The sequence below is a fragment of the Mixophyes fleayi genome, chromosome 1, assembly GCF_038048845.1.
Source record: "Mixophyes fleayi isolate aMixFle1 chromosome 1, aMixFle1.hap1, whole genome shotgun sequence".
Taxonomy (NCBI): Eukaryota; Metazoa; Chordata; class Amphibia; order Anura; family Limnodynastidae; genus Mixophyes; species Mixophyes fleayi.
In genome coordinates this window covers 205,075,030-205,101,077 of record NC_134402.1, presented here as the reverse complement: position 1 = coordinate 205,101,077, position 26,048 = coordinate 205,075,030, and the positions used below count along the sequence as shown (strand labels likewise).

The following is a 26,048-nucleotide window of genomic DNA, read 5'->3' as shown; positions in this document are numbered from 1 at the left end:
TCAAAAGTAAGTGCATTGGCAATTATATAAATAAGTGCCCTGCACTATTCCTTTAAATAAATTTATACTATAAGTTATTTATAAGTGATCCAGTCACACTCCTCCACTCCTTGTCCATGCAGCAACCAGCGTGCCATGTCCGACAATTTGGCTTCTGGTCCGCAGTCTACTAAGCTTACCAGAGGGGATCAGGCTCTTCCTGTCGAGACCATCCGCATTGCAGTGAGCCATTCCTTGCTTGTGAATTATGTGAAAGTCATAAATTTGAAGAGCAAGGCTCCAGCTCAACAAACGGCCATTTTCCTCTGAGGTGTGTTAGCCACTTTAAAGGATTATGATCAGTCACCACAGTAAAATGTCATCCATACAAATAAAGTTGAAGTTCTTTCACTGCCCACACAATGGCCAAACATTCCTTCTCAATTGTGGCATACTCCATATCCCGGTTTAGCAGTTTTTTGCTCAAATTGGCCACAGGGTGCTCCTGCCCATCTGGCACCACATGGCTAAGTACTGCTCCCAGTCCAAACGGTGAGGCGTCAGTTTGCACAATAAAGTCCTTGTCATAATTAGGCGCCAACAGTACTGGAGCATGAACCTGGGCTTCCTTTAATGAATGAAATGCCAGCTCACAAGCGGGTGTCCAGTCAACTACTTTCGGGAGTTTCTTCTTAGTGAGATCTGTCAGGGGCTTCAATACAGTACTAAAGTCTGGAACAGAACGTCTGTAGCCCCCTGCAGTCGATAAGAATGTTAGTACATGTAACTGGGTCGTGGGCTGGGGCCAGTCTCGGATTGTCTCTACCTTAGCTGGTTCTGACCTAACCCTTCCTCCCCCCACACGATCACCCAAGTATTGTACTTCTGACATCCCCATCTAGCACTTCTCTACCCTAAGTCAAACATACCCACCTCATCTTCCCTAACACCAGCCCTATTTGCTCCAGATTATCTTCCCAAATCTTACTGAAATTGGAAATGTCCTCTAGGTAACCCTGAACTCTGTCCAACTCATCTACAAAAGAATACAGGGCAAGGGGTAGGTGTCAGACATGGGCACAGGCAGGGGACCTACTACGTCCACAGCCACTCGCTGAAAAGGTTTCCCAATTATTGGCAAGGACCTGAGGGAAGCAAGAACACTGGAGCGCCCGAGACGCTGACCCACATCACAGGACTTACAGTAGGCCCGAACGTCATCAGACATTCCAGGCCAGGGAAAGTTCTCTGTCAGGCGCTATAGTGTTTGGTCTCTGCCCTGGTGTCCCGCCATAGGGATTTCACGGGCAACTGACAGTTGCGCGTGAAAGCCCCATGGTACCACCAGTTGAACTTGTTCCAGGAATGGTCTATCCCCATCTATCTTCCTAGCTATACGGTACAACCCACCTTCACGCCAGGTCACACTCCCTACCTCCATCGCTGGAAGGCTGCTGCCAGCCTGGTGCTTCATGCCCTCCAGTGAAGGACCAGAGAGTTGCGCTGCCCTGAACTCTTCCCTGTGGCCCTCACCATCTTCTAAGTCAGGATATGCTGCAGGGGGGTCTTTGTTGGGGTGACTAGGGTCAAAGTGGGGTCAGTCAATGGGGGGCGATCACTGTGGTCAACTATACTCACCGCCGGCGCTGGCATACTGTTATGGACAGGAGAATCACCGGGCACTCCCACAAGAACAATTTGGCAAGAGACAACATCCTCTGCTTTGCTAGGGGATGTAGTATTTCCAGATGCCCAAAATCATATCAGTTGGGAAGCCATTCATAACCGCAACATCTCGCAACTCCTGGCCATCTCCCTAGTCCAGATACACTCTTGCGACAGGCACTTCCTTCTCCAGTCCATCTGCCACACTAACTTTGGCAGTGCGATCCTGCAATACTGCAGCAGGATCAATAAGATGGGGACTTACAACAGTAATTGAGGCCCCCGAGTCTCTCAGTTCTTCACCCTGCAGGGGTCCCACTTGGACCGGATGCAGGTTTCTCCACATGTTTTTTTTTTTTTTTTTTGGACACACAGATGACTCTCTCCGCTGAGTCACCTTCAGACACGCCACGCTCCATTGGGCTGGCAGGGGTGTAAACAGTCTCTAATGGCTCACCTTCACCAGTTAAGCAAGTCAGCCGGGCACCAGAACTCGGATTAGGGGCAAGAGCTGGGGTGCTGGGGCTGTGGGAAAGTCCATCCTTGAATGACCGATATTCCCGCAGTGGTAGCACTCTCCAGCCTGAGCTCCGATGGGCTCTGATCACTCCCAGGGACAGGGCGGGGCAGTAGCTGGCGTGGAGTATCCAAAGGGTTAGGTACTTGCTTTTGGGGATGAGTAGAAGAGGGTTGTCTCCCTGTTTGTACAGTCCTGAGGTTTGCTGTTAGCCTGGCGCTTCTGCCAGTATGGCCTCACTGCCACATACTGATCAGCCAGCTGGACGGCTGCTTTCAGGGTGCCAGGCTTTCGGTCCAGCAGCCATTCTGTCACCTCCGATGCGCACCGTCTGTGAAACTGTTCTTGGCACATTGTCTATTACCTCATCCACGGTCTGGGCACCTGATCCACGAACCCACTTCCTGCCAGACTACCGCAGCAGGTTGGAAAACTCCTCATGGGTGGCATGGAGGTTCTTTGTAAAGTCCCGGAACTTAAGATGATAGGTCTCTGGGGTAATAGTGTACCGTTTAAGGAGTGCCCTTTTTACTATATCATAGTCCGCATAGTCCTCTGTGGGCACCTCACCGTAGGCCTCCACTGCACGTCCTTACAGTGTGGGCACCAGATAGATGCTTAACCAATTCCTCTTTGGGTACAGCGTGTAGTCTGCAAGTCCTTTCAAATACCTGCTGGTACTCAAATATTCCGAACACAGTCCTCAAATTTAGGCCAAGGTAGCGATGACAGTCCTGATACTCTAGGGGGCGCCTCCCTCCTAGGCTGCATGGTTGGTGACCTTCCCTCTTGGCACCATGCCTCGATGACCTGTGCACGCTCAGCTGCAGATGCGTTGTCCCTTAAGGCCGCTAGCTGGATCTGTAGCCCGGCAGCCCTGCGCTCATCATAGGATAGAGGGGCTGGTTGTGCGGGTAAAGTCTGCTGGGTAGAGTCCTCTACAGGTTGTTGAGCAGGGATCTCTGCCGTTTGGGGTACCATGCTGTCGGTGCCATTTCCTCAGCGCCTCTTTCATCTCCGCCCTGTTTGGCGAATGGCTGATGTCAATGTTCTTGGCACTGCACAGAGTCTCGAGATCCCTGGACACGTTGGTGTAATCAGACGTCCTGTGCATTCTCCTGTCTGCAGTTATTCCTCTCTTGAACAACTCGGCTCTCCCGATTTGTTAAAGAAAAGCCGCCTGCGGTTATCCCACCGCTTGCCACCAGAAATTTGTGACAGGATGGACCGCCTATGCCACCCTGTCTGTTGTTGCTAGGAACTGGCTGGGCTTACTTTGCCACCGTTCCCATACGTTATCCCAAATGCGCCCTCTTTCCGCAGTAGGAGGGGCTAATAATGCTGCCACCACTGAGCTCCTTTATGGCGGTCAGAACCATGTTCCTTCTGCGTAACGGTCACTGATCGTGTACTCCCGAGCTGGTACATTTGTGGCTGGTAACTCCGGACCTCTTATTATGATCAGGGTTGCTGTGGATGGATCCCCCCTGGCCTATCACACTGACCAGAGCTGCAGGGTAGCAGCAGAGCGGTGGTACTGAAGAGCTGGGTCCAACATCAGAAACAGTTGGTGAACAGATTAGATTTAGGGTCTAATTTGCAGGTCACAGGATTACAGCAATATTGAAGTTGTCAAGCAGGGTCTTGAAGCAAAGTGTGATGTTTTATTTCACTCAGGTGCCCTGACAAGCACAGTTCCACTGATTAAAGGCATCAATGGTTAGGTCAGATGGAACATCAGAATGATACATTTCAGTTTACAAGGGCTCTCTTTATATACAGTTTTAGACACAGCCTCACAGGCTATTTTCAGAATCAGGAAGCAATTTGTTTACCCAAACATGGATTTACATGCAATGCAAAGCTAACAATATTTACGTTTATCTGTGATGTCCTAAAACTTTGCTGTGATCTCCTGCATCTTTTTTGGACATAGTGAACATTTGACAGCAAGTCTAATTATGGGCAATTCCAAAGTAACAGAGGTAACTCTCAGATTCAATGTGATTAAACATCTGGATTTCTTCAAATTTAAAATGCACATAAAGAAGCAAATTTTCACAATTGTATCCACTACTGGTGACTAAAAATATGAAGTGTGAACAAGCCTCACCATTGTTGTCTGCTGTAAATAAAACATTGTTTAATGTATTTGATGGTTGCATCTGTTACATTTAATCAGGAAATGAAATAAGACCCCTTGCATCAACTAACTCATTTACCTTTCTAACAATGTTTTCAGATGGGTACCATATCATCATCTTGTTTTGGCCATACCCACCCACCTCTGGTTGGATGCATCACCCGCACACAGAACTCTATTCTCATTTATATCAGTGACAGTACCACTGATACCTTAAATCAGTGGAACTGTCCTTGTCAGGAAACTTGAGCGAAATAAACATCACTCTGCTTCAAGACCCTGTTTGACAACTTCTTCAATATTGCTGTAATCCTGTGACCTGTAAGATTAGACCTTAAATCTAATCCGTTCACCGGCTATTTCTGAGGTTGGACCCAGCTCTCCAGTACCACTGCTCTGCCACTACCCAGCAGCTCTAGCCAGTATCATAGGCCAGGGGGGATCCATCCACAGCATCCTGATCCATAGAAAGTGGTCAGGGGTAACAGCCAAAGTGTACCAGCACAGGAGTATACTAGCAGCGACAGTTACCCAGAAGGAATGTGGGCATATTCGGAATAACGAAAGGGGACAGTGGCAAAGTAAGCCCAGACGGTTCCCAGCAACAACAGACAGGGTGGCATAGGCGGTCCATCTTTTCACAATTCCAAACTCAGACCCACGCTCATTAATTCTCCTCCATGCACCCTCTCCTTCATTGACTCAAAATACCAAGTCTTCAGTCCAACTACATGCCTAAAACTTTCTTGGCACTCACCAATGCTCATTACTCACCTTTTTTCAAGTTTTAAGATTTTCCTCTCATCTAACATTACCCTTGTTCTACAAGCATCAATTTTATTATATTAATGGTAATCTAGCTGGCAAAAGTAAAATGATGTGTGCACTACTAATTCTCCTGCTATCTTTGACACAGTTTACTTTAGTTAAATGTACAGAGTAACTCAAATGGTTTATTTTTATATTGTTCTTACTTTTGTCATTGTTGTTCATTGTTTAATCAAATATTCCACTGTAATGTAACTTAAGCAGTGATGTTGTAACTTAAGCATTGATGTTACAAATAAGCCCTCCAAATTTTCTGCCATGTACTTGCTTAGGCTAGGTACACACATAGCCGGATTAAGGGGGGGCACGTGCCTGGGGCCCCCCTCTCTCCGAGGGCCCCCCACCGCCGCGCAAATAACCTTCTATGGCGATGGCGGCGGAGAGGGGATTTTGCGGGCGGGTTCGGGGCTCCCTGCGTTGGTGGGGGGGAGCAGGGTAGTAAAAAAAAAAAATAGAGATACTACTCACCTGATCGCGGCGGTGGCGTCCCTCCTTCCTCTCTGCACTGTTAACACTGAATGACAGGCATGACGTCATCAAGTCAAGCCTGTTATTAAGTGAGGAGCAACGCGGAGAGGACCAAGAAAGAAACAAGACAGAAGATAAGAGAAGAAAGAAGCTAATTGAAAGGTAAGTAAAAAAAAGGGAACAATGCAGAAAGGCACACTATGAGGAAAAAGGAAAGAAGAGAGGCACAGTAAGATAAAAGGGGGAGAAGAGAGGCACAGTAGGATAAAAGGGGGGGAAAGAGGCACAGCATGAGAAAAAAGGGGGAGAAGAGAGGCACAGCATGAGAAAAAAGGGGGAGAAGAGAGGCACAGCATGAGAAAAAAGGGGGGAGAGAGGCACAGCATGAGAAAAAAGGGGGGAGAGAGGCACAATAGTGGGGACAATTAATTTATGATGGGGTGGTTTGGGCGCTACTGAATGTGGGGGTGAGTTTGGGGAGACCGAGGTCCCTTTATTAAATGTGCCTATGAATTATTTAATGGCAGTGACAATTGCGGGAGATAGGTATATTTCTGAAATGTAAATACTATTAATTTATTGCTGGAGCTGTTTGGTAGGGAGGGAAATAGTATTCACATTTAATAAATAAACCTATTATTTTAATGTTGGGGCTGGAGGAAGGCCTAATTATTAATCATGGGTGGTACGGATTTAACGCCGGGGGTGGCTGTAATTTTCTAAATGTACCCATTTTTTTCCCCCAAATAGGGCCCCTAACATTCCAGGATTCAGACAAGCCGCAACTAAAGAAACCTGCAGCACAGGTGGTGAAAGTGAGAAGAACAGGTAGGAGAGAGCAGCAAAGTCTGTGAAATGCTGTGATTCTAGTGGGACAATCCCAATTTTTGGTGACCGTTCAATGGTGTACACAACAATGCAGGTTTTTTTTCTGTAGGAGGGTGGCCTGGCCACGCCCAATGATGCATTATCAATAGTATTTTTTAATTTGCGGTATCATTGCTAGTTTTAGTGTACGTTATCAATGGTATTTTTAATGTGCGATATCATTGCTAGTTTTAATGTGTGGTGTCATTACCCATTTTAACGTGGTGTTTTGATGATTGTTTTAATGTACAGTATTTTAGTTTGTGGAAGCAATGATTTTTCTTATGCAGACAATCTAAGCAAGCCCTCTGGGAGAGCTGTAAGTGTCATACTGTGGGCTGTAGGTGATGTAATGCAGGATGTGTCACTATGCCCTTAATTTTAGATCTTAGACAGGTGGGTCTTAAGTGCCCCGGGCCCCCCGAAGCCTTAATCCAGCTCTGGGCACACATTGGCCTGATAATTGTATGAAAAACCTCCAATCAGCTGACATACGACTGTTTGGTCAAATATTGTGTGAGTGTGTATACTTACACGATGATCGCAAGTTGTCGATCATAGTCTCATTTGGTTGGTCGTTCAGTTTGATTTTTGTCATTCTGATCCGCTTCCTATCCAGCAGTGTGTATGCATTCTCACGACTGTCGGCCAGAAAGATGAGGAGAGGACCCTTCTGCCTGGGCTGTGAGAGCAGATATAACAGATAATCCAAGGGACAGCTCAGAGTGTGTTGCAGTGATTTATAACAGAGACTGTGCAGAATGGAGAGGTGCTGCTGGCTGGAGATGTACCTGCTGCTTCTGATCACTGGGTCGTGGCTGCCCAGAGCTTAAAGTGCTGCTGCCAAAGACCTGACCTGCCAAGAGAGCACTGTGTCTCTGTGTAAGGGCATCGGCTACAACTACATGCCCGCCTGATCTGAAATTCTTCCTGTGCAGCATGTACACTCCGATCTGCCTGGAGAACTACAAAAAGACGCTGTCATCCTTCCAAAATGTGTGTGTATGAAAGGGTGAGTGCAGACTGTGCTTCCCTTATGCACCTGTACGGTTTTTGCCTGGCCAGATCAGATGCACTGTGACCAGCTTGCGAGCCAGGCTTCCAGTGTAGAGCCCCCATGGTGCAGGTGTCCAGTCCTGCACCAGAGGAGAGGACCTTTACAAACTTTTGGATAGAACCCTGGTCGGCGCTGCCAGTGCAGCCAGGAGCTGAATGACATCACAGCCAGACGAGCATGATGCCCTCTCAATGCTGCCTCCCAATTGATTGCAGTTGCGCTCCGCATGTACGTCCCTATGCCTGCACTCACCTTCCGGGACATGCTGCAGGTACCTCTGTTACCTCGTAGTTGCAGGCCGGAGACGAAACGATGAGGGCTGCACACAGGAGGAGACAGTGGTCTGACTGTGCGGTGCAGTCAGGACAGGGAACAGTAGAGGCTGGAGAGGAGACAATACAGGGTGCACGCAGGAGAGGTGACAGTGTAGGGTGCAGGCTGGAGAGGAGAAAATAGTAGCTCCTAAAGTGTATTTTAGCTCAGATAAAATAACAGGAGAAACTTAATAAACTGGAGATGGTCAGCGCTGCAGATAGTGAAAAATGCCGGCTTTTTATTGTGCATGTTTCATATTGATATGGCCGTTTCATTCATTCAGCTCGCTCAGCGCACACACAGTATCAGTGTGTAATGCTGTGGGCTTATGCACAGCAGCTCTATAATGGCTCCACAAACAGCTCTATTACTATTAAACAGCGAACAGCCAAATTACAGCGTTTGAGTGAGGCAAGTCAGTGGTACCTTCCTGTGTGATCGGTGACTGTGCAGTTATCCCCTTGGACCAGATATGAAGAGCACAGATCTGAAGGTAAATCGTGTAAGTGTCTACATATTAATCGTCAGACTGATTGGAACTCAGTCTTTTGTAAAATCGTTAGTGATAACAAATTGGTCGAAACTTTTTGAAGTGTGTACCTAGCCTTCGTGCTAGTCTTACTTGGATTATCACTATCCATTTCTGCACCTGTGTTCCCAGCTATGTAAACTTCTTAAGCCTCTTCTCACTAATGCGACATGCCTGCTTTTAAAGTTAGGCCCACTTGCTTATGTTACACAAACACACAGGCTAAAAGAGAAATTGGGGAGGGCTAAAGCTAATAAAGAATAAAGGACACTCCTCATCTAGAGACATCATTCTAGTAAACCAACAAAAGATGATTTTAAGACTCTGTAGCCATGTTTGACACAAATACACAAATTTTTCAGACTCTTGAAAACTATATAAAAGTAGAAGGGAAAGAACAACATTTAATAAGCACTTTAATTTGCCAAAATACAGAAGGGAAAATTAATCTACCATAAATGGGATCCAAGAGGTTATTGTGAAAAATAAAGTACTTTGGAGATATTACAAAACATTCTATTCAATTCTTCTGCCATTATTAGTGTTTAAAATATTTGCTCACTATTATAATAGTTTATTTGTAAGGCACCACATAAGTCTGCAGTGCTGTACAATGGGGAAAAGAGCATATGTAACAATGATTACATAAGACAAAAAACAGAACAGACAAAACAAAATGTACATACTGGAATGGAAACACATTCCGGAATCATAAAACTACAAGCCAACCTGAATGCTGGAGCTCAATGAACAGTGGATAAGACGTAATAAGAGTGGACATGCAATAATGCAGCAGGTAAGGAATAAGGATGTCAAGTTTGGGGCAGGCAAGAACACAAGAGGGAAGAGGGCCCTGTTCATGAGAGCTTACAGTCTTAAGGTTGACAAGAGGTTGACAGATGATGATGTAAGAAGGGTAGGCTAGTAGTGGTGGGGTTTATGTGGTGAACTGGTTGGCTAGCACTTTAAAATCCAACCTGTTCAAAGCCTAACATTGGGGGTTCGTAGATCGATTGGACATGGGAGAGTTTCAGGTGTGAACCACTGCTGCAGGGGTGGAGCCCCTAATTCACAGTGAGGCCTGATATATAATGCAGAACAGACCTACTACAGTAGTATTTCGGTCCAGAGTATCCCTGTGCTTTTTCTGCTTGCCCTGGGCTGCGTCTTGTGCACCATTACAAAATCGTTCCCCTATAGTTCTGTATAACATCCAGAAAGCTGTGACTAAACCCAATGTCTTAAATAAAAGCAACAAGGTTGCATATTATACACATAAAAAGAGAAAATAGACTAGTCTGAAGTCACCCTTATAGTAATAGTGGCTGTATTGATAAAATCTAAAACAAATCAAAAACTCCCAGTGAGGTGTGTAACCTCAAGAGGGGGTGGGTGGAGGCAAACATGGAAATATGGCTAATTTATTGAATTAATCAAGCCAACTACTTAATTTTCCAGTTATAACTATTTTACACTTTGTAGAAAATCATACAATTTTTAAATCCCTCCAGTGATTCTTACATTATCATCTCCCTTAGTAGTGAATTCCGTTGTCTAACTATTATCACAGTGAATTTTTTTTATGTTTTAAGTGAAAATGTCATTCCTCCAGTCTCTGTGGATGTCCCCTTCTCACCTGTACACTATTGGGTGTAAAAAGTTTGTCAGATAAATCTTTGCATTGCCCTTAAAAATATTTGTAGGCTTAAGGTTACATCTAAGGCACGCTTCCCTCCCAATGTAATCTCTCATTACAATTGAACCCTATCATGGCTTTTATTTATAATGTGGCCTATCTCTGTAGCCTCTGAAGTTCTCCAATGATAGGTTTCCACAAATGTACCCCATATTCAAGATGCAGTCTACCCAGTCATGTTTACAAGGGTAATTCTGTTTGTTTCTAGTGCATGTACTTTATACTTCCCAAGATATTTAGCTTTTTGCAGAAGTGATGTTACTTTGCTTAGTGGTCTATGATTATTACTTCGTATTTTATGTTTTTGATCATCCCAGTTGAATCCCATTTAATATATAGTTGAAATATATGAAGGCACAGAAGGAAATAAAAAAAGTTATTTTTATCCTCTGAAAAATAAAAATGTTTAATAAAACATCTTTTGCATGATGAACATTTTTAAAATAATGTGTTAATTTATTGCTATCTTTAATTAACAAACAAACACCACTACTGTTTCAAAAGGTATCAAAATCTTTGCTATACAGTGTGATAGGATGGACCTCCTTTGCCACATTGTCATTTTGCTGGGGACTGGCTTGGCATGCCTTGCCACCGTCCCCTTTTTTTTTTATCCCAAATGTGCCTCCCCATGCTATAGGGTGCATTCTGCTGCCACCCAGAAAGAACGGTTTCAGGTAACTCTTGCTGCTAGTGAACCAAACCCCTTGCTGGGCACCAGGGCTGGTACCCCTGACCTCATATTTCAGACTAACGTTGCTGTAGATGGTTCCCCCTCGCCTCTCACACTGGCCAGAGCTGCAGGGTAGCGGGCAGAACGTTTTTACTAGACGCTGGGTCCCAAACCTCAGAACAACAGGATAACGGATTAAAGTGGTTTTATCTGTAGGTCACAGAATTACAGAAGGTACATAGCAGGATCTTGAAGTAGTGATGTTTACTGTTCAGAAAGGGTCCTTATAAGCGCCGTTACACATTAGAGTTACTAGTGATACTCCAGTAGTTCAGATGGTGTATAACACTTGAAATACAAAATAGAGCTTTTTTTTTTATATATACAGATATTGACACACATTTTGGCAGGGGGTAATCCAGTCCTCCTGCCCATACCTGGCACCACAAGGACTGAGATATTACATTCAATGTTTAGCATCAGGATGCAATATATTTGGTAAACTTGGATTCAATGCAATTTAAACTTAACAACATTTACATCAATCTGATCCCAAAATTACTTGCTGTTTCCTTATTCAGATAGGTTCTCTACCTCTCTAAGGCACAGGATACACTGAATGAAGACCCCCCTGCTGTATATTAAATAAAAGATTTGTTTTTCACTCTCAGATGAAAAGATAATTAGCATGGGATTTCCTTTCATCCAAAAAGTTACAGAACCAAGTGGCAAGTTGAAAATAAACAAATTTACACTCCAAGCACCCAGACTTAACCTTTTCCATCCTGTGCGCCAGTTAGTAACTGGCGCCACAGTCGTCATACATTAAATATAAATTTAAATGAATAAACATTCCCTTTAATATATTTTTACATCCTCTAGCGCTGGCAATTAACCCATTCGGCACAGCAGAATCGGGTTTTAACCCATTTGATACTGCAGCAGCCCATCTTAACCATGTGGGAGGGGAGGGGGACATAGCCAAACGGTCTCTTTGATCATAAAATATTGCACAGCTGCATGTCACCACAAGTTTCCATCAACACATGCCAATCCCATTCCAAAGGCCAGTATTCTCCACTGTTCTTTAGGTAGTTGGTTGACCAGTCATATTGTTAACTAATTTTTCAGCTGCTGAAACCATTCTTAATCAGGTTCCATAATCATTGAAATCCATCCTGCCTCAACTTTGAGAACCGTATGAATATATACGAATCTAAAAGTGAAGTGCAATAAAACAAATGGAAGCGTGGCTAGTATGACAAGTGTTTCATATGCATGATTTGTGTTTTAGTGGTAACATGAAACTAGACTACATGCTTAAAGAGGACCTCTCAACTTTTTAGTTTTTTTTCTACAGGTGTAACAAATTATTAACAAAATAGGACCTTTAACAGAGGTAACAGGTCCTGTAAACACAAACTGTACTAGAGAGGCAAAAACAGTGATGTAATCTTCAGACTAATTGCATTTCAGATGCATGAATTGTGACATAAAATGGTTAGGTTTTTGGTCATAAAAATAGCCAAGTATGGAAATATAGAAGAATTAGCTTGAGATGGGAAGATCATTTAGTTCAATGACAAAGAATAAGGAGTACTCAAATTTCTTACATCAGTATCCAGAAGATTGACCATGCTGGTCTCTGCCACCTCTTTAGACTCTATGAATTTTTCCAAGGCTTGTCTCAGCTCCTCATCTGGAATCTTCCCCTGACGCTTTTTTTTATAGTCATAATCCAGCCTGCGACCCTCTAGTTTCTTCAGGTGGTGCTGAGAAGAGGAAATTAAACAAGAGTTATTCAAATAGGACAATCCTTACAGGTTACATCAAGTACTTTTAATTGACCAATAGGCCAACCAGGAAATCCAACTGCAGCCTGCAGTATGATGCAGACAATAAACAGTGGTCTACTATTATATCACTTTGGCAGCTCACAGCATCTGGAGCAAATTAACAATTACCTTATCAGCAGTGTCTACATTGTGTTCTTGGACTAAGTGGGCAGGGGTGGTAGTGGTGGGGAAAATGGTAGCTGGCTGTGGCCAGGGCATAGTTTATAGTTGAAAACAAAAAAATGCCTATCAAGTTCAACCTTTTCTAAGTTCTAGCTGTGCCTTTCATGAAGATAGCAAAAATTTAACCTCAATCAAGAGACCTCATAACCTGACCTTGTACACAGAAATCAAATTAAATACTTAGACTGATAACCACAATTATGCTACTTACTAGTACATACGATGTACTGCAAAACAAAGGCATTTAGTATGTTTTCAGCCTAACTACCCCGACAGTGAAAACCCATGTTTGTCCTGAAAATATTTCCTTCAGCTGCAAGCACATGTACCTTGTTACCTCTACAGTCTTGGAAATGAAAAATCTGCATGCAAAATCTTTGTATTAAACACTATTCTACTTGTACATATAAAAAGTATCAATTCTACAAAAGTAAACAAATCCAATTTGTCTAGTATTTAATTAAAACTGAATTCCTATATTGCATTATTAATAAAACTGCCCAACTCTGAACCCACTGTAGAGTAGTTCAAAGTAATTCTTACAGACAAGTGTCAAAAACCCATATTCCAGACAGTCTAATAAATGATTTATACAAAATGTTTGAGTCAGTGATCTTTATCTGTATCCCAACATTTAATTAGTGCTTACAGCAGCTACCTACCTGTTACTCAGATCTAATCTAAGAATTCAGAAATCTTTCTTAATTTCAGATTTCACATATATTATATTCTATTCAATATGATATTTATCTACAGTACGTATATTCTCATCTGCCATCTCTCTACCCAACATAATGTCAAAACATTTTTAAAGTGTATTACTTTTCTGCTCTGTGTCAATATCCTCACATTGTATGATGCCTTTTCCAAATAGATCTTAATTTCAAGGGCATTAAAAAGGTAAATAAGAAGATTGCAATGGACAGGCCCAATACTGAACTTTGTCATATCCCACTGATGACTGTATCCCAATCTGAATATGTTCCATTGTTCAATACAAAACTGCTTTCCACCCAAAAAAGTCAATATGCAATTCATGAATGTATACTTCTCTGATCCTATAACAATAATTTTATGTACAAATGTGTGATATAAACAGTGTGAAATAAGATTGATTTTGTATAAGCAACATTTCATAAAACCATGCTGGCTAAGGAAATTTGAGTGACTTAGAAAAATAGGAAAAAAGCACTGTTATTAGCAGTTGGGCCATCACCTTCAGTTCACTTCAGACAACTAACCTCTTGTCGCATTAATGACAGGAAAACTCTAGGATGTTGCATCAAGCTGAGGAGGATGGAATGGAGGGCGCAAAACATGGGACTTTTGTGGAAATAATGTTAGCTGTGCCTATACCAACTAATATCAGACTTTCTTGTCTACAATTTCCTTTGCTAGTTTTTGCTCCAATTTGAAATACTGGTACCACAAACACGCAATATGTAAAAAAAACAAAACAAAAAAACGCAAAAAGAAAAAAAACTATAGACAACTATTACACAGAAGAGTATAGTAGATCTGTGGTGTCTAGGGTCATATGAAGCAAGAAAAATGTTACTAAGGTTATTCTATTACTTAGGGCCTTAAGCTGTATTCAGAAATAGTGTTTTGCATGCTTCTATATGTTGCATCTTTCTCAATTCTATTAAGATGTTGTATCTCCTTAAATGAAATCAGATATTGTGTGTTAATGTTTGTCCGGAATCAAGAAAATTACCTGAGCGCCTGCTAATTTGAAACTTTGCAGAATCAAAGTTATGCCAGCCTCAAGGACCCCTGATTGGTTAAGCAATAAGGAACTTGATGACATTCAGCATTTTTGAAATTAAGCTTGACCGCTACCTTGTTTTACACCTGTTTTAATATAGAAACTCTCCATAATATTAGATATTTTCCATTGACGTGATTGTTGTGACGTGATTAATGTCTATAAAATGTGAGCTATTTTAATTAATAAAGGAAGTTCAATTTGGACACTACTCTGTGTGGTCTCGTATATCTTAGCTTCGATCGATGCTGCAGCTGCCACACCTAAAAACACCACTGTTGACTTATCAAGGTAGTTATACATCTGTATAGAAATACAAAAGGTCACCCTGACATTTTGGTGCCGAAACCCGGGACCTCACATCAACTGCCAGGAGTACTGGAACTTCCATAACAATCCACAACAAATGACTACACAAATCCGTACGGTGAGTAATCAATTGCATTGTGATTTACACCTTTGATCACTACGTATTCAGTACTTGTGTTTCATGGAAGTACTTCTTCCAAGTTGTTCTGTCAAGGTCCCATGGACCCAATTGATAAGTCATACTTTAACACTAAAATTGTAATCTTTTTGTTTTCAGTCTAATTAGCATGATGTAAAGTTTACATGCAAAATGTGGTAATAATGGGATAGTATCAATTGGTTAAAACGAGATTTTCTCAATTATCATACCTGTATTAATAAGGCTTTTTCTTAATTACTGTACCATTTGAGACAATTGACAGTATATGGCCATAGAGTATCCACCCAGAGGGATTTGTAGGTATTGTACTTGCTGCATAGTATTGAGAAAATTTTGAATATTTAAAGGACCAATATTAGAGGCTGCAATAAGAACAAGTAAAAATACACACTTTGGTTATGTACAAAACGGATCAGAATACTATGCCATATTAGGTTGCCATCTAAATCCAGAATATTTAAAGGATCAAGTGGGAAAGGATTGGTCAGATTTAATTCTTAAGTGGCCCCATAATTATTTTCCCAAAGATCATAGGGCCCTCTGCTTATACAGCCTAAGGAAACTACCAAAAGGTCCAGAAAGTGAAATAATAATTAAGGGATATCCAGAAGATCGTTATAAAAGGAATAGCAGATGGTTAAGACTTTGAGTGGATAATATTATAAAGTAAATGATGGATGGATCAGTGGTTTGAGTTGGGCTGTAGGAACTGCACAGGTCACATTGTGGTGCAAAAAAGGGAGATTGCACACCCATAGTTACTGGAATATTACCTTAAGAATCTTACACAAGAATCTACTGGGGATCAAATTGGCACCCCTGAGAAAATCTGACAATTATAGTGGGAACGTATGGTGAAGATTTTGATTATTTGCACCATATTCTAGGAATAACTTGGGGAGGATTAGTGGAAGATACACCAAGAACACAGGGGGGAGAGGAAACACCGTAAATCCCATTGTGTGTCCCCGCATAATTTAAGACAGACTTTATTCCACATTGTGGAAACAAATATTCATATGAACCAAATTGCTGGCCCCTCAGTATTTTTGCATACCCAAGATAATGGCAGTTCTGCGACTAGTAATCCATAGCCCATAAAAAAAGGTATTGATGTTTGAAGTTTATTGCCCATTCAGGGAAAATTGGGGTTGTGAACAGTGTACAGGCATCATCGTATAGGATTGCACATCATTTACTCCTGATTGTATTAAGGTTGCTTTCTTGAATTATCGCTTGATATAGTTTGGTCTAAAAAAAGCAGCAAGACATAATCCTAGAAAAGAAGGGAGTTGGCGGACAATTTTTATTACTGGGTTTCATGGTACCTGTAAAGTGAGGCTAGAACACACATAATCTGAAGTAGTTGAGACCTCACGGGTTAAGACCTTAGGGGTAAAAGAAGACAGTCCATTTTGCCATAATTCAGACCTCCATTGTATATTACCCTCCATAGTACTGACTGGAGGATTTCAGTAAAAGACTATTATGCTATTTGACGCAATACGGTTGGAACCCATTATCCACATATGGAGTCAGTGGAATGGGACCTTCTAATAGTAAGGGGAGTACATGCACCCTGATGGAAATAGTAAAGGAGAGGGTAAACACGCAACAAAATGTATAGATAAAGTTTTTAAGAGGGCTGGATTCCATGCAGAAGGTGTATTACATTCACAAAAATGGAAAACCATCAGAAAGAAAAATAAGAATTGGATTGAAAGGAAACATTTTCGGGATCAAGTATGTATGTGGTTAGCTGCTAGTGAAGAGATAGAGGCACAAAGCAAAAGGGAGAGAGATCTGGATGATGATGATAGAAGAGGTTATGTTGCAACTGCCCCACCACATCCAAATCCACCTCCTCCATACCATGATGGATGATCACAACCAGAATGTAGTGCAGGACAGGGGCACCCATGAGCCTCTGGTAGGAGCACAAGGGACAGTAGTGACTAGTCCATACACAGCAGCCCATGAAGCATTACAGGCTATGACAAAACACCCAGGAGAGAAAAGTGACAGCAAGCGCATGATAACTCAGTCACCAATGGGGACTATATGTACCCTAAGCCCACATCTCAAATAAAGCTCAAATCATATGAGGAACCGGGAGGCAGTTTTCCCCCAGAGAGAGGTTGTACATATTGCCATAAATGTGTAACACAAGGGTGTTGGTATTGTTGGGATTGTAAGAGTTTGGTGAATGAGAATGAGATGATTTTTGAAAAATTAGTGTTGGCATCATATGAGCCAGGAACAGTGCGATACAAAAAAAATGAAAAGAATAAGAGAAATTCAGGATTATAATCCACTAGGTAGAAAGGAATTGCAAACTCCCCCAACATTTTATCTGATATTCCTGAGTCAGATACATACCCTGCTATAAAAGCATCAGTAAGAACACATCAATATCCAAATCCCACATTCAACCCAGCAAATCCAGGAGCAGAAGTTAACCCTCGCATGTTAACAGCAACACAGTACGTGCCTTGGTCCAATTACGAGATACAAGGGATAATTAGAGATGCTCCTGACCCAAACAAAACTCCAGTAGGCTTTGCAGCACATATGAACACAGAATTGATGGTATGTACTCCATCCTGGTTAGATATGGACTTGATTATTAAATCAAAGATGAGAGCCGAAGAAAGGGCAGCAATGAACGCCTATAATGCAGGGGACGAGACAGGTCAAGGATATTTGCCAATTAAAGTGGTCCCAGTAGTGGATCAACAATAATCTGCTGCCAGGGGAACTGCATATTTGAGTAGAATCCAGAAATGGTATGTTAAAGTAATAATTTAATTTCTTCAGCAAAAGAAACTTTAAGAATAAAAATTATATCAGTTTTTTTTACAAAATAAAAGCTTCCGCTGTGATATTATCAGTCCAAATTTCACTCTCTGAAATTCTGCCCGTCCACAGACCAGACAGTTGTTCTCAGTAACAAAAGTAGGTTGTATTACAATTCACAAATGTTATATTACAATTGGCTGAGACAGCATATAGGCATGTCTTTGTCCTTTAGGCTTTCTTGTATACAATGGAGATTTTGGAAAAAGTCTTGCAAATTCTTTGTTCACCAACACTGATTAGAAACATCTGTTCTTTGAATTAACTCCTTCATCTCTGCTCATATCCCTCATCAGCTCACACGCAAGGATCCAATAGATATAATAAAACCATATCAAATATAAATTTATACTAAAATAATATGAAACATTGTAAATATTTTTATGTTCATAAATTGGCTTCATCCAAAAACTATCTTCGACAGTTCCCCAATTTGATAGTTATCTGAACTATCACACAATATTATTATGAGGTTTTATTTGTTCATACAGTTCTATAATTTCTTCCCCTGTATTATTCACTCTTAATTTCTCTACTCTATGTTTTCTTACAAAATTTTAACAGTACTGGTATACATTTTAATACAAAATAGATAATCAATAGTATTCCTAATATAAGAGCATAAATATTCCTAATGAATGCAACAATGATTGAAACCATGTACCAAACCCTGAAAAATTATTATTATATATTTTTTTAATCTAAACACGAAGACCATGCATCTACTGCAGACAATGTAATGTTATGTATCTTTGCAAAATCTCTCTTTACTTTTACTACTTCATCCATATAATTATCTTCTCTAGATTATCTGTTTGATTTGTCAAAAAGGTACAACTTTATGTTTCATACATCATGTTACACAATAACCTCTTGTTTGTGCAGCAAAATAATTTAAGCCCAATCTATGCTCTATTAACTATATTTTGAAAACTTGAAGCTTTTGCAACATAACAAAAGGTTTCATCATAGACATTAGGTATTTTATCACTCAATGTAGCTAAATCTTGGATATAAAACAAATTAATATTTCTATGCAATGCCTAAAACTTTTAATGTAATCCATACTTCTACACCAGTTGATTCACTAATTAGTTGTGATACTGGTTGTTCACTCTTTTCTCTTTCTTTCTTTTTATAGTGAATAATCTATTAAATACTTTTGCGATACAATTGTGTAAATACATTAATTGGAATCACCTCACCTAGATAACATTCTACCTTAATTCAGTGGTATACACTTATATGCCTTACTTCCACATTTGTAATATATTATCGGATAAAATACATGGTATTGCTACATGTATTATATCTTTGTATAAAATATCTATAAACTTTCCGTACTTGTTATTTTCTAACAGCTCTTTACAATCACCATCTTGTAACATTATAATATTGTATTTTAATGCTATTGTTCCCAAAGATCTTTGGTCCAACATATCTAAATTTTAGATTTATTTTTAAATGCAGGACTTTTCCCAATTTTACCTAAATGTTAATTTCTCTCATCTATAGGTCTATTAGTAAAATTTATACATATAACACTTTCAGTCAATACATGTGGCAGCAATTTTAAGTAAAGAGGCCGTGTTTCATTATATTTCCCAGCAACTGGTCTTCCCTTTAGCAAATTAAGCAACTCTAAAATTTAAAGATTCTCGCAACAATTCAACACATTGGTGTCCATGTAGTGTATGTGTAAATATCCAACACTTAGATTAATTGCTTGTCCTATCATACCATTTTACACATTTTCAGGAGGGTTATTACAATATTGACATATACATATTTTAGTTGACAGTCTCTCATTACAATCTTCAGGTTCATCTCCAATTGCTTATCTTTTAATTCTATCTTATATGTGTCATTATTGTATGTGCTTTTAGTTATCAGTAGAATGAATGATGAAGACAATTCTGATTCTCTATTTTTACGACTATATGCCCTCATTTCCTCAAAACCACTACCAGATCTTACCATCAGGCCATCATAAAGAAATGTCTATAAAAAAAATAATATAAAGGTATAACAATAAAAAAAACAGATCATGCCTATAGCAGTGACAACAATAATAAGAATATTTTCCTTTGACTTCTGGGTCAGATTCTTCTTCCCTAACCACATCTTTGTCCAAGTCCTGAAGCAAAATTGTTATATCTGATTCCAAAACTTTATTAGTCTCTGCATCTTTCCAGGTCACTGTCGGATCGACTACCTTCTTCCAGTGGGATATGTGAATCCGAGTTTCTATTTCAGCAACTTTCAATGCTGTGGTTATTCCCAATGATCTGTCAAATAACTAGAACATTAAAATTTCTGACCATAACATTTTCCTGGTTCCTGTATATTCTGCCAGTTCTCAATAGGCATTTGTAGTACAATCAGCTTCAAAGTCTCTTGTTGCTTTTGTAACTGCTTACTCATCTCATTCAGGTACTTAACACAGTTACATCTTAAATGCATTTTAAAAGTCTCTTGTGGGCTGATGATAATATTGGGTTGTCTTCCGAAGAAAATCTCATATGGTGAAAAAATTGAATGGAAGTCTGGGAGTGGTTCTGATACTACACAATATTAGAGATAAAACCTCTAGCCAAATCATCCCTGTATCCTTCATCACTAAGTGTATTTTATACATCATTAAATCATTTCAATAACTTGTTTTTTATTCTTGGTAAAATACATTTTGTGAAAAAACTTACACTGTGGAATGTGTACCTGTGTCATTCTCAATGATTGGTGATACACCATATGTATACACAAATTCATATACCAATTTCTTTGCTGTAAATAGTGCAGTACAACTTGCAGTTGAATTACACTTCTATCCCACTTAGAAAACATGTCTACAAACATTAGTATATAGCAGTGGTTCCCAAACTTTCTCAGTTCGAGGCACCCTTAGGGTCACCATAATTTTTCCAAGGCACCCCTTAGCAAAAATAATTACCGGGTAGTCCCATTTTTAAGTAGTTGGGTCAAAATGACATAAGATGTATTTAGACCCCTTCACCATCACATTGTGCTCCCCCTTCAGCATTTCTCTCTGTCCCCCTCCCCCTTCAGCATCTCTCTCTGTCCCCCTCCCTCTTCAGCATCTCTCTCTCTCCCCCTCCCCCTTCAGCATCTCTCTCTGTCCCCTTCCCCCTTTAGCATCTCTCTCTGTCCCCTTCCCCCTTTAGCATCTCTCTCTGTCCCCCTCCCCCTTCAGCATCTCTCTCTGTCCCCCTTCCCCTTCAGCATCTCTCTCTGTCCCCCTCCCCATTCAGTATCTCTCTCTGTCCCCCTCCCCATTCAGCATCTCTCTGTCCCCCTCCCCATTCAGCATCTCTCTGTCCCCCTCCCCATTCAGCATCTCTCTCTGTCCCCCTGCCTCTTCCGCAGCTCTCTCTGTCACCTTCACTCTCCGTTCCTTTACTTACCTTCTTTCCTCATTTTCTGCTGTCTTCTGTCCTGATGTCCTCTCTGCTGCTGCTCCTCACGGACACTGTCGGACGTGATGACGTAACGCCCGGCAGTCAGTGAGACCAGTGAGGAGGAGGAGGAGGATTCGGCGCTGGATTGGTAAGTTGTTTGTTTTTGTGAGGGCGATCGCGGCACACCTGTCACAGTGATGCGGCTCCCTGGGAACCGCTGGAATATACTGTAGATTACGACATTTTGACATTTGGATGAAGTCAATTTTATATTACCTGGAATAGGTCTCTGCAGATGGGATATGTGATGGTTCTACAGATATCGCTTTACCTGGATTCTTCCTCAGCCAAATAAAGCATAAGTCAGTCTCTTTACCTGCATGAGAAGAGAAGCCAGGTGCACACCAGTAGGCATCAAGTCCACACATACCATCCTTGCCTAAATGAATCAGACCATGCACTGCTTCTGCCAGTGGTGGTCAGAAAGCCTTTGGGGACACTGATCTATCTTTACCATGTTTCCATGTACCATTGGTATCTTGTACACATCCCTTCAACTTCCAGAGGGCCAATTCCTGTGGATAACAACTTTTACATTCTGATTAGTAATTAACTGAAACAACAACAAATTCAAGTCCTGTAAAGAAATGTTAATTAGTAATGGACTTCTGTGACTGGATCACTATTAAATAACTTTTGGTAAAAAATTATTTAAAGCAAATAGCACAGAGCACTTACTTATGTAATTGCATTTGCACTTATTTTTTTATATGGTTTATATTGTGGGATAGGTAATCGTTTTTTCTGAGACCAGGGAAGAAATTCGTCTCTTGTCTAACCTTGCTATAGGATATACCCATTTCTGATGCATATATCTGATACAATGAGCCTGTGTTTACCAAGCCTTTGGTGTATTGTGGTTTGGGAAACTGGCTTGTTGTGGGTCCTTTTGTTGTTCTGTGTGAATATGAATTCCGAATGGTCTGATGAAAGGCCACGTGTGAATTAGATATTTTGATGTGTGAGGTTTAACTTGGAGACAGGAAGGTTTAATTTAAAACGTGCTGCCGCATTGCCTGCATCTCAAAGATGCAGGAAATCACAGCAAGGTTTTTAAGAATTTCAAAGCCAAGTGTAAATATTAGTGGCTTTGCAATGTATGTAAATTTATGTTTGTGTATATAGAGTATATCCTGATGCTAAAAATAGCATGTGTCTGAAAGGTATAAATGCTCTGACTTGTACACTGAAATGTATCATTCTTCTGAATTTTCATATGACCTGATCACACTGGTATCTTCCACCAGTGTGTGTGAGCAAATAAACCATCTTGCTTCAAAAACCTACTTGGAAACATCTTCAATATTGCTGTTTTCCTGTGATCTACAGATTAGACCCTAAAAACTAATCCGTTCTCTCCAGTCTCATTTTATATATGATAACTACCATCTGTATAAAAAAATATATCTGCTTCTAGTAAGTGTCTATCCTCAATGTCAGATCTAGCAGTAAGGGTTCTAATCCAAAAGTTTAATACAGTCATAAATAGGCATTAATGTATCAACAATTCATATAATTATCAGTACTCTCATCCACCCTTTGTGCATGCCTATGCACACTAAATAAGAACATAACAGTATTAAAGATATTACATCAACAAATTGTAAGATGAAGAAGAGCCATAAGATATCATTTCAATTTACAAATCTGTCAGCGAAGACTTTTCATATTTGTGCAAAATTCATCAAGAGCAAAACAGTGTATGGTTTAAAAAGGAATAATTCATGACTAAGTACTAGATATTCTGCTTTTTCCATGAATAATGCTACTGTTGCAACTACTTTTAAACAGATTGACAATGAATGGGCATCTATGTCTAAATTTGGCACTATAATAAACAATAGGTCTTTGATAGTTTCCATGTAAACTCTAGCTACACACCCCTAGAAAGATGCGCACTTGTGATTTATTTAGTGACTAGTGCATATGCAGAATAACTTGCACTCTTTCTAAGGAATGATGTGTAAGTCCTTGGGTCAAGCAATAACCCAAATACTCAACCTGAGTCTGGCAAGATTGCAGTTTATTTCTGGAAACTGTGTAGCCATGTTTGATATAGGAATACTAACTGCTAAAATTGTCTACAAGGACTGTAAAAAACAAACAAAATTTTTTTTTATTAACATATAGGATCATGTGACAGGATGGACCGCCTATGCCACCCTGTCTGTTGTTGCTGGGAACCGGCTGGGCTTACTTTGCCACCATTCCCTTTCGTTATCCAAAAAGCGCCCTCTTGCCGCAGTAGAAGGGGCTTATAAAGCTGCCACCACTGGACTCCATACCTGCATCCAGTACCGGGTTTCTACTGGGTCACTGACGCTGCTAGTGTACCTCGTTGCTGATGTACCTGGGCTGGTAACTCCGGACCTCTCACTATGGATCCGGGTTGCTGTGAATGGATCCCCCTGGCCTACCACACTAATCAGGGCTGCATGGGTAGCAGGCAGGCAGTGGTACTGGAAACGCTTGGATCTAAACCGCAGAGACAGCCAGAGAACGGATTAGATTTAGGGTCTAGTTTGTAGATCACAGGAATACAACGATATTGAAGATGTTTCCAAGCAGGTCTTTGAAGCAAGATGGTTTATTTGCTCACACACACTGGTTTGAGGTACCAGTGATCAAGTCAGATGTTGAAGCCAGCAGAACACTTACATGCTCACACAGCTCATCTTTTATACAGTTCTGACATAGGCTATTTTTAGAATCAGGATGTACCCCCGTTTACCAAAACATTGATTTACATACATTGCAAAGCCACTAATATTTATACTTGGCTATGCCATTTTTAAAAACCTTGCTGTGATATCCTGTATCTTTGTTTGAGATGCAGGTAATGCGGCAGCACGTTTTAAATTAAACCTTCCTGTCTCCAAGTTAAACCTCACTCATCAAAAGATCTAATTCACACGTGGCCTTTCATAAGACCGTTCGGAATACATATTTACACAGAACAACAAAAGGACCCACAACAAGCCACTTCCCCAAATCACAATACACCAAAGGCTTGGTAAACACAGGCTCATTGTAACAGATATATACATCAGAAATAGGCATTTCCTATGGCAAGGTTAGAGACAAGAAACTAATTTCTTCCCCTGCTCTCAGAGATAACGATTTCCTATCTTACAATATACACAATATCAAAAAAATAAGTGCAAATGCAATTACATAAATAAGTGCCCTGCGCTATTTGCTTTAAATAAATTTTTACCAAAAGATATTTAATAGTGATCCAGTCACAGATCAATACAAAAATCACAGTGTGAAATAAGTCTCAGGAGAATCAGACAATAAAATGAATAGTTCAACATCTAAAGTTTTCAAGAAAAAAAATGATCTGCTGTTGGTCAGAAATCTGCAGATGTGTGTTTTTTGTTTTTCCTTCAAAGCCCATGGCCCCCCTTCTCTTTCTGCTGGACACAAAGGGGGGTATTCAATTGTTGCTCCGGACCGCAAAAAAACGAGCGCGTTAAAACTATTACCGTTTATACGGTAAATTTGCGTGTAAAAACCGTTAATACGGTAGTTTACTCGCTGAATTTCATCTCGCAGCTCCCTGCTTTCATGCGAGATGAAATTCAGCGAGTAATTACCGTATAAACGGTAACAGTTTTAACGCGCTCGTTCTTCCGGCGGCTGGAGCAACAACTGAATACCCCCCAAAGGGTCTTTCCACAAGGTGTGAAAAGTGTGGGGGGTGGGTCTGTGTTACTCTGTCCTAACAAAATAAAACAATGATAGGAATAATTCTTGTCGACATGGAAAATAGTTACCATTTTTAGGTGTGGTTCACAATCATATTGAATATTGTAAAATTATTGGGCTATTAATTCTCTGTCTAAAGGATTTTAATTGAACAGTCAATAATGTATGCTTCAAATCTTCCTTTTTCTTACTAATATTAATATATCACAATTAATGATCTACTCTAATTTCCACAAAAGTGTTACTCCTACACTCTAGGTTTGCAATTTGAAGAATGCTTCTCAAAGTTTCTACACTTCAGCTCCAAACTTTAACAGCCATTCATCTATGCTCTGCTATGTCCACATATATATATATATATATATATATATATATATATATATATATATATATATACATACACACACACACACACACACACACACATACACACGCACACATATATATACATACATACATCTAATGTGGCATTTTAACCACATCTTATGCATAATAATCCTTAAAACATTTACTATTCTTTAGCTTAATCATGAAAAGTTTCTATCAATCAACTCACAGGAGAAAATACATAGTTAGCAACACAATGATATTACATAGTAGTTTCAGTACGATTAAAAGTGTCATTCATGCACAGCATTTAGAATTATCGCAAAATTGAACAATGTCCCTCAGGCTTGGGAATTTCCAATACCCATAATAAATTTCTGACAACTTAACAAATATGTTTGTTTTTTTTAATTAAATAATTTATATTAACTATTTCTGATATACTAAAGCAGCCCTTGCATCTACTGGTTACTTCTGGTATTGTAGCCACTTCCTATAAAATTAATTGTATTGGGGTAATTCTCCAACTATTTTATTGTTATCATGTTTCTTTTCAGACATAACTGTCTCAGAATCACCTAGATCAGATTAAGGGGACTGTAAAACACTTTTTGTCAGTTCTTAGCCCTTTCACTTTGTCAAACAATACTTCAGCATACAAATAACCTTGTTTTCTGATTTGTCAA

At 40.3% G+C, this 26,048-nt stretch overlaps 1 protein-coding gene across 4 annotated transcripts in view; it reads right to left on the bottom strand.

Annotated features, from left to right (window-relative positions):
• SH3GL1 (SH3 domain containing GRB2 like 1, endophilin A2) overlaps positions 1-26,048 on the bottom strand; it is a 183,475-nt gene that overhangs the window by 19,349 nt on the left and 138,078 nt on the right. For all 4 annotated transcript variants that reach the window (XM_075204803.1, XM_075204801.1, XM_075204802.1 and 1 more), the window contains one exon: positions 12,351-12,509. In XM_075204803.1, coding sequence (XP_075060904.1) covers positions 12,351-12,509 — 159 coding nt within the window. The remainder of the gene's footprint in view (positions 1-12,350; positions 12,510-26,048) is intronic.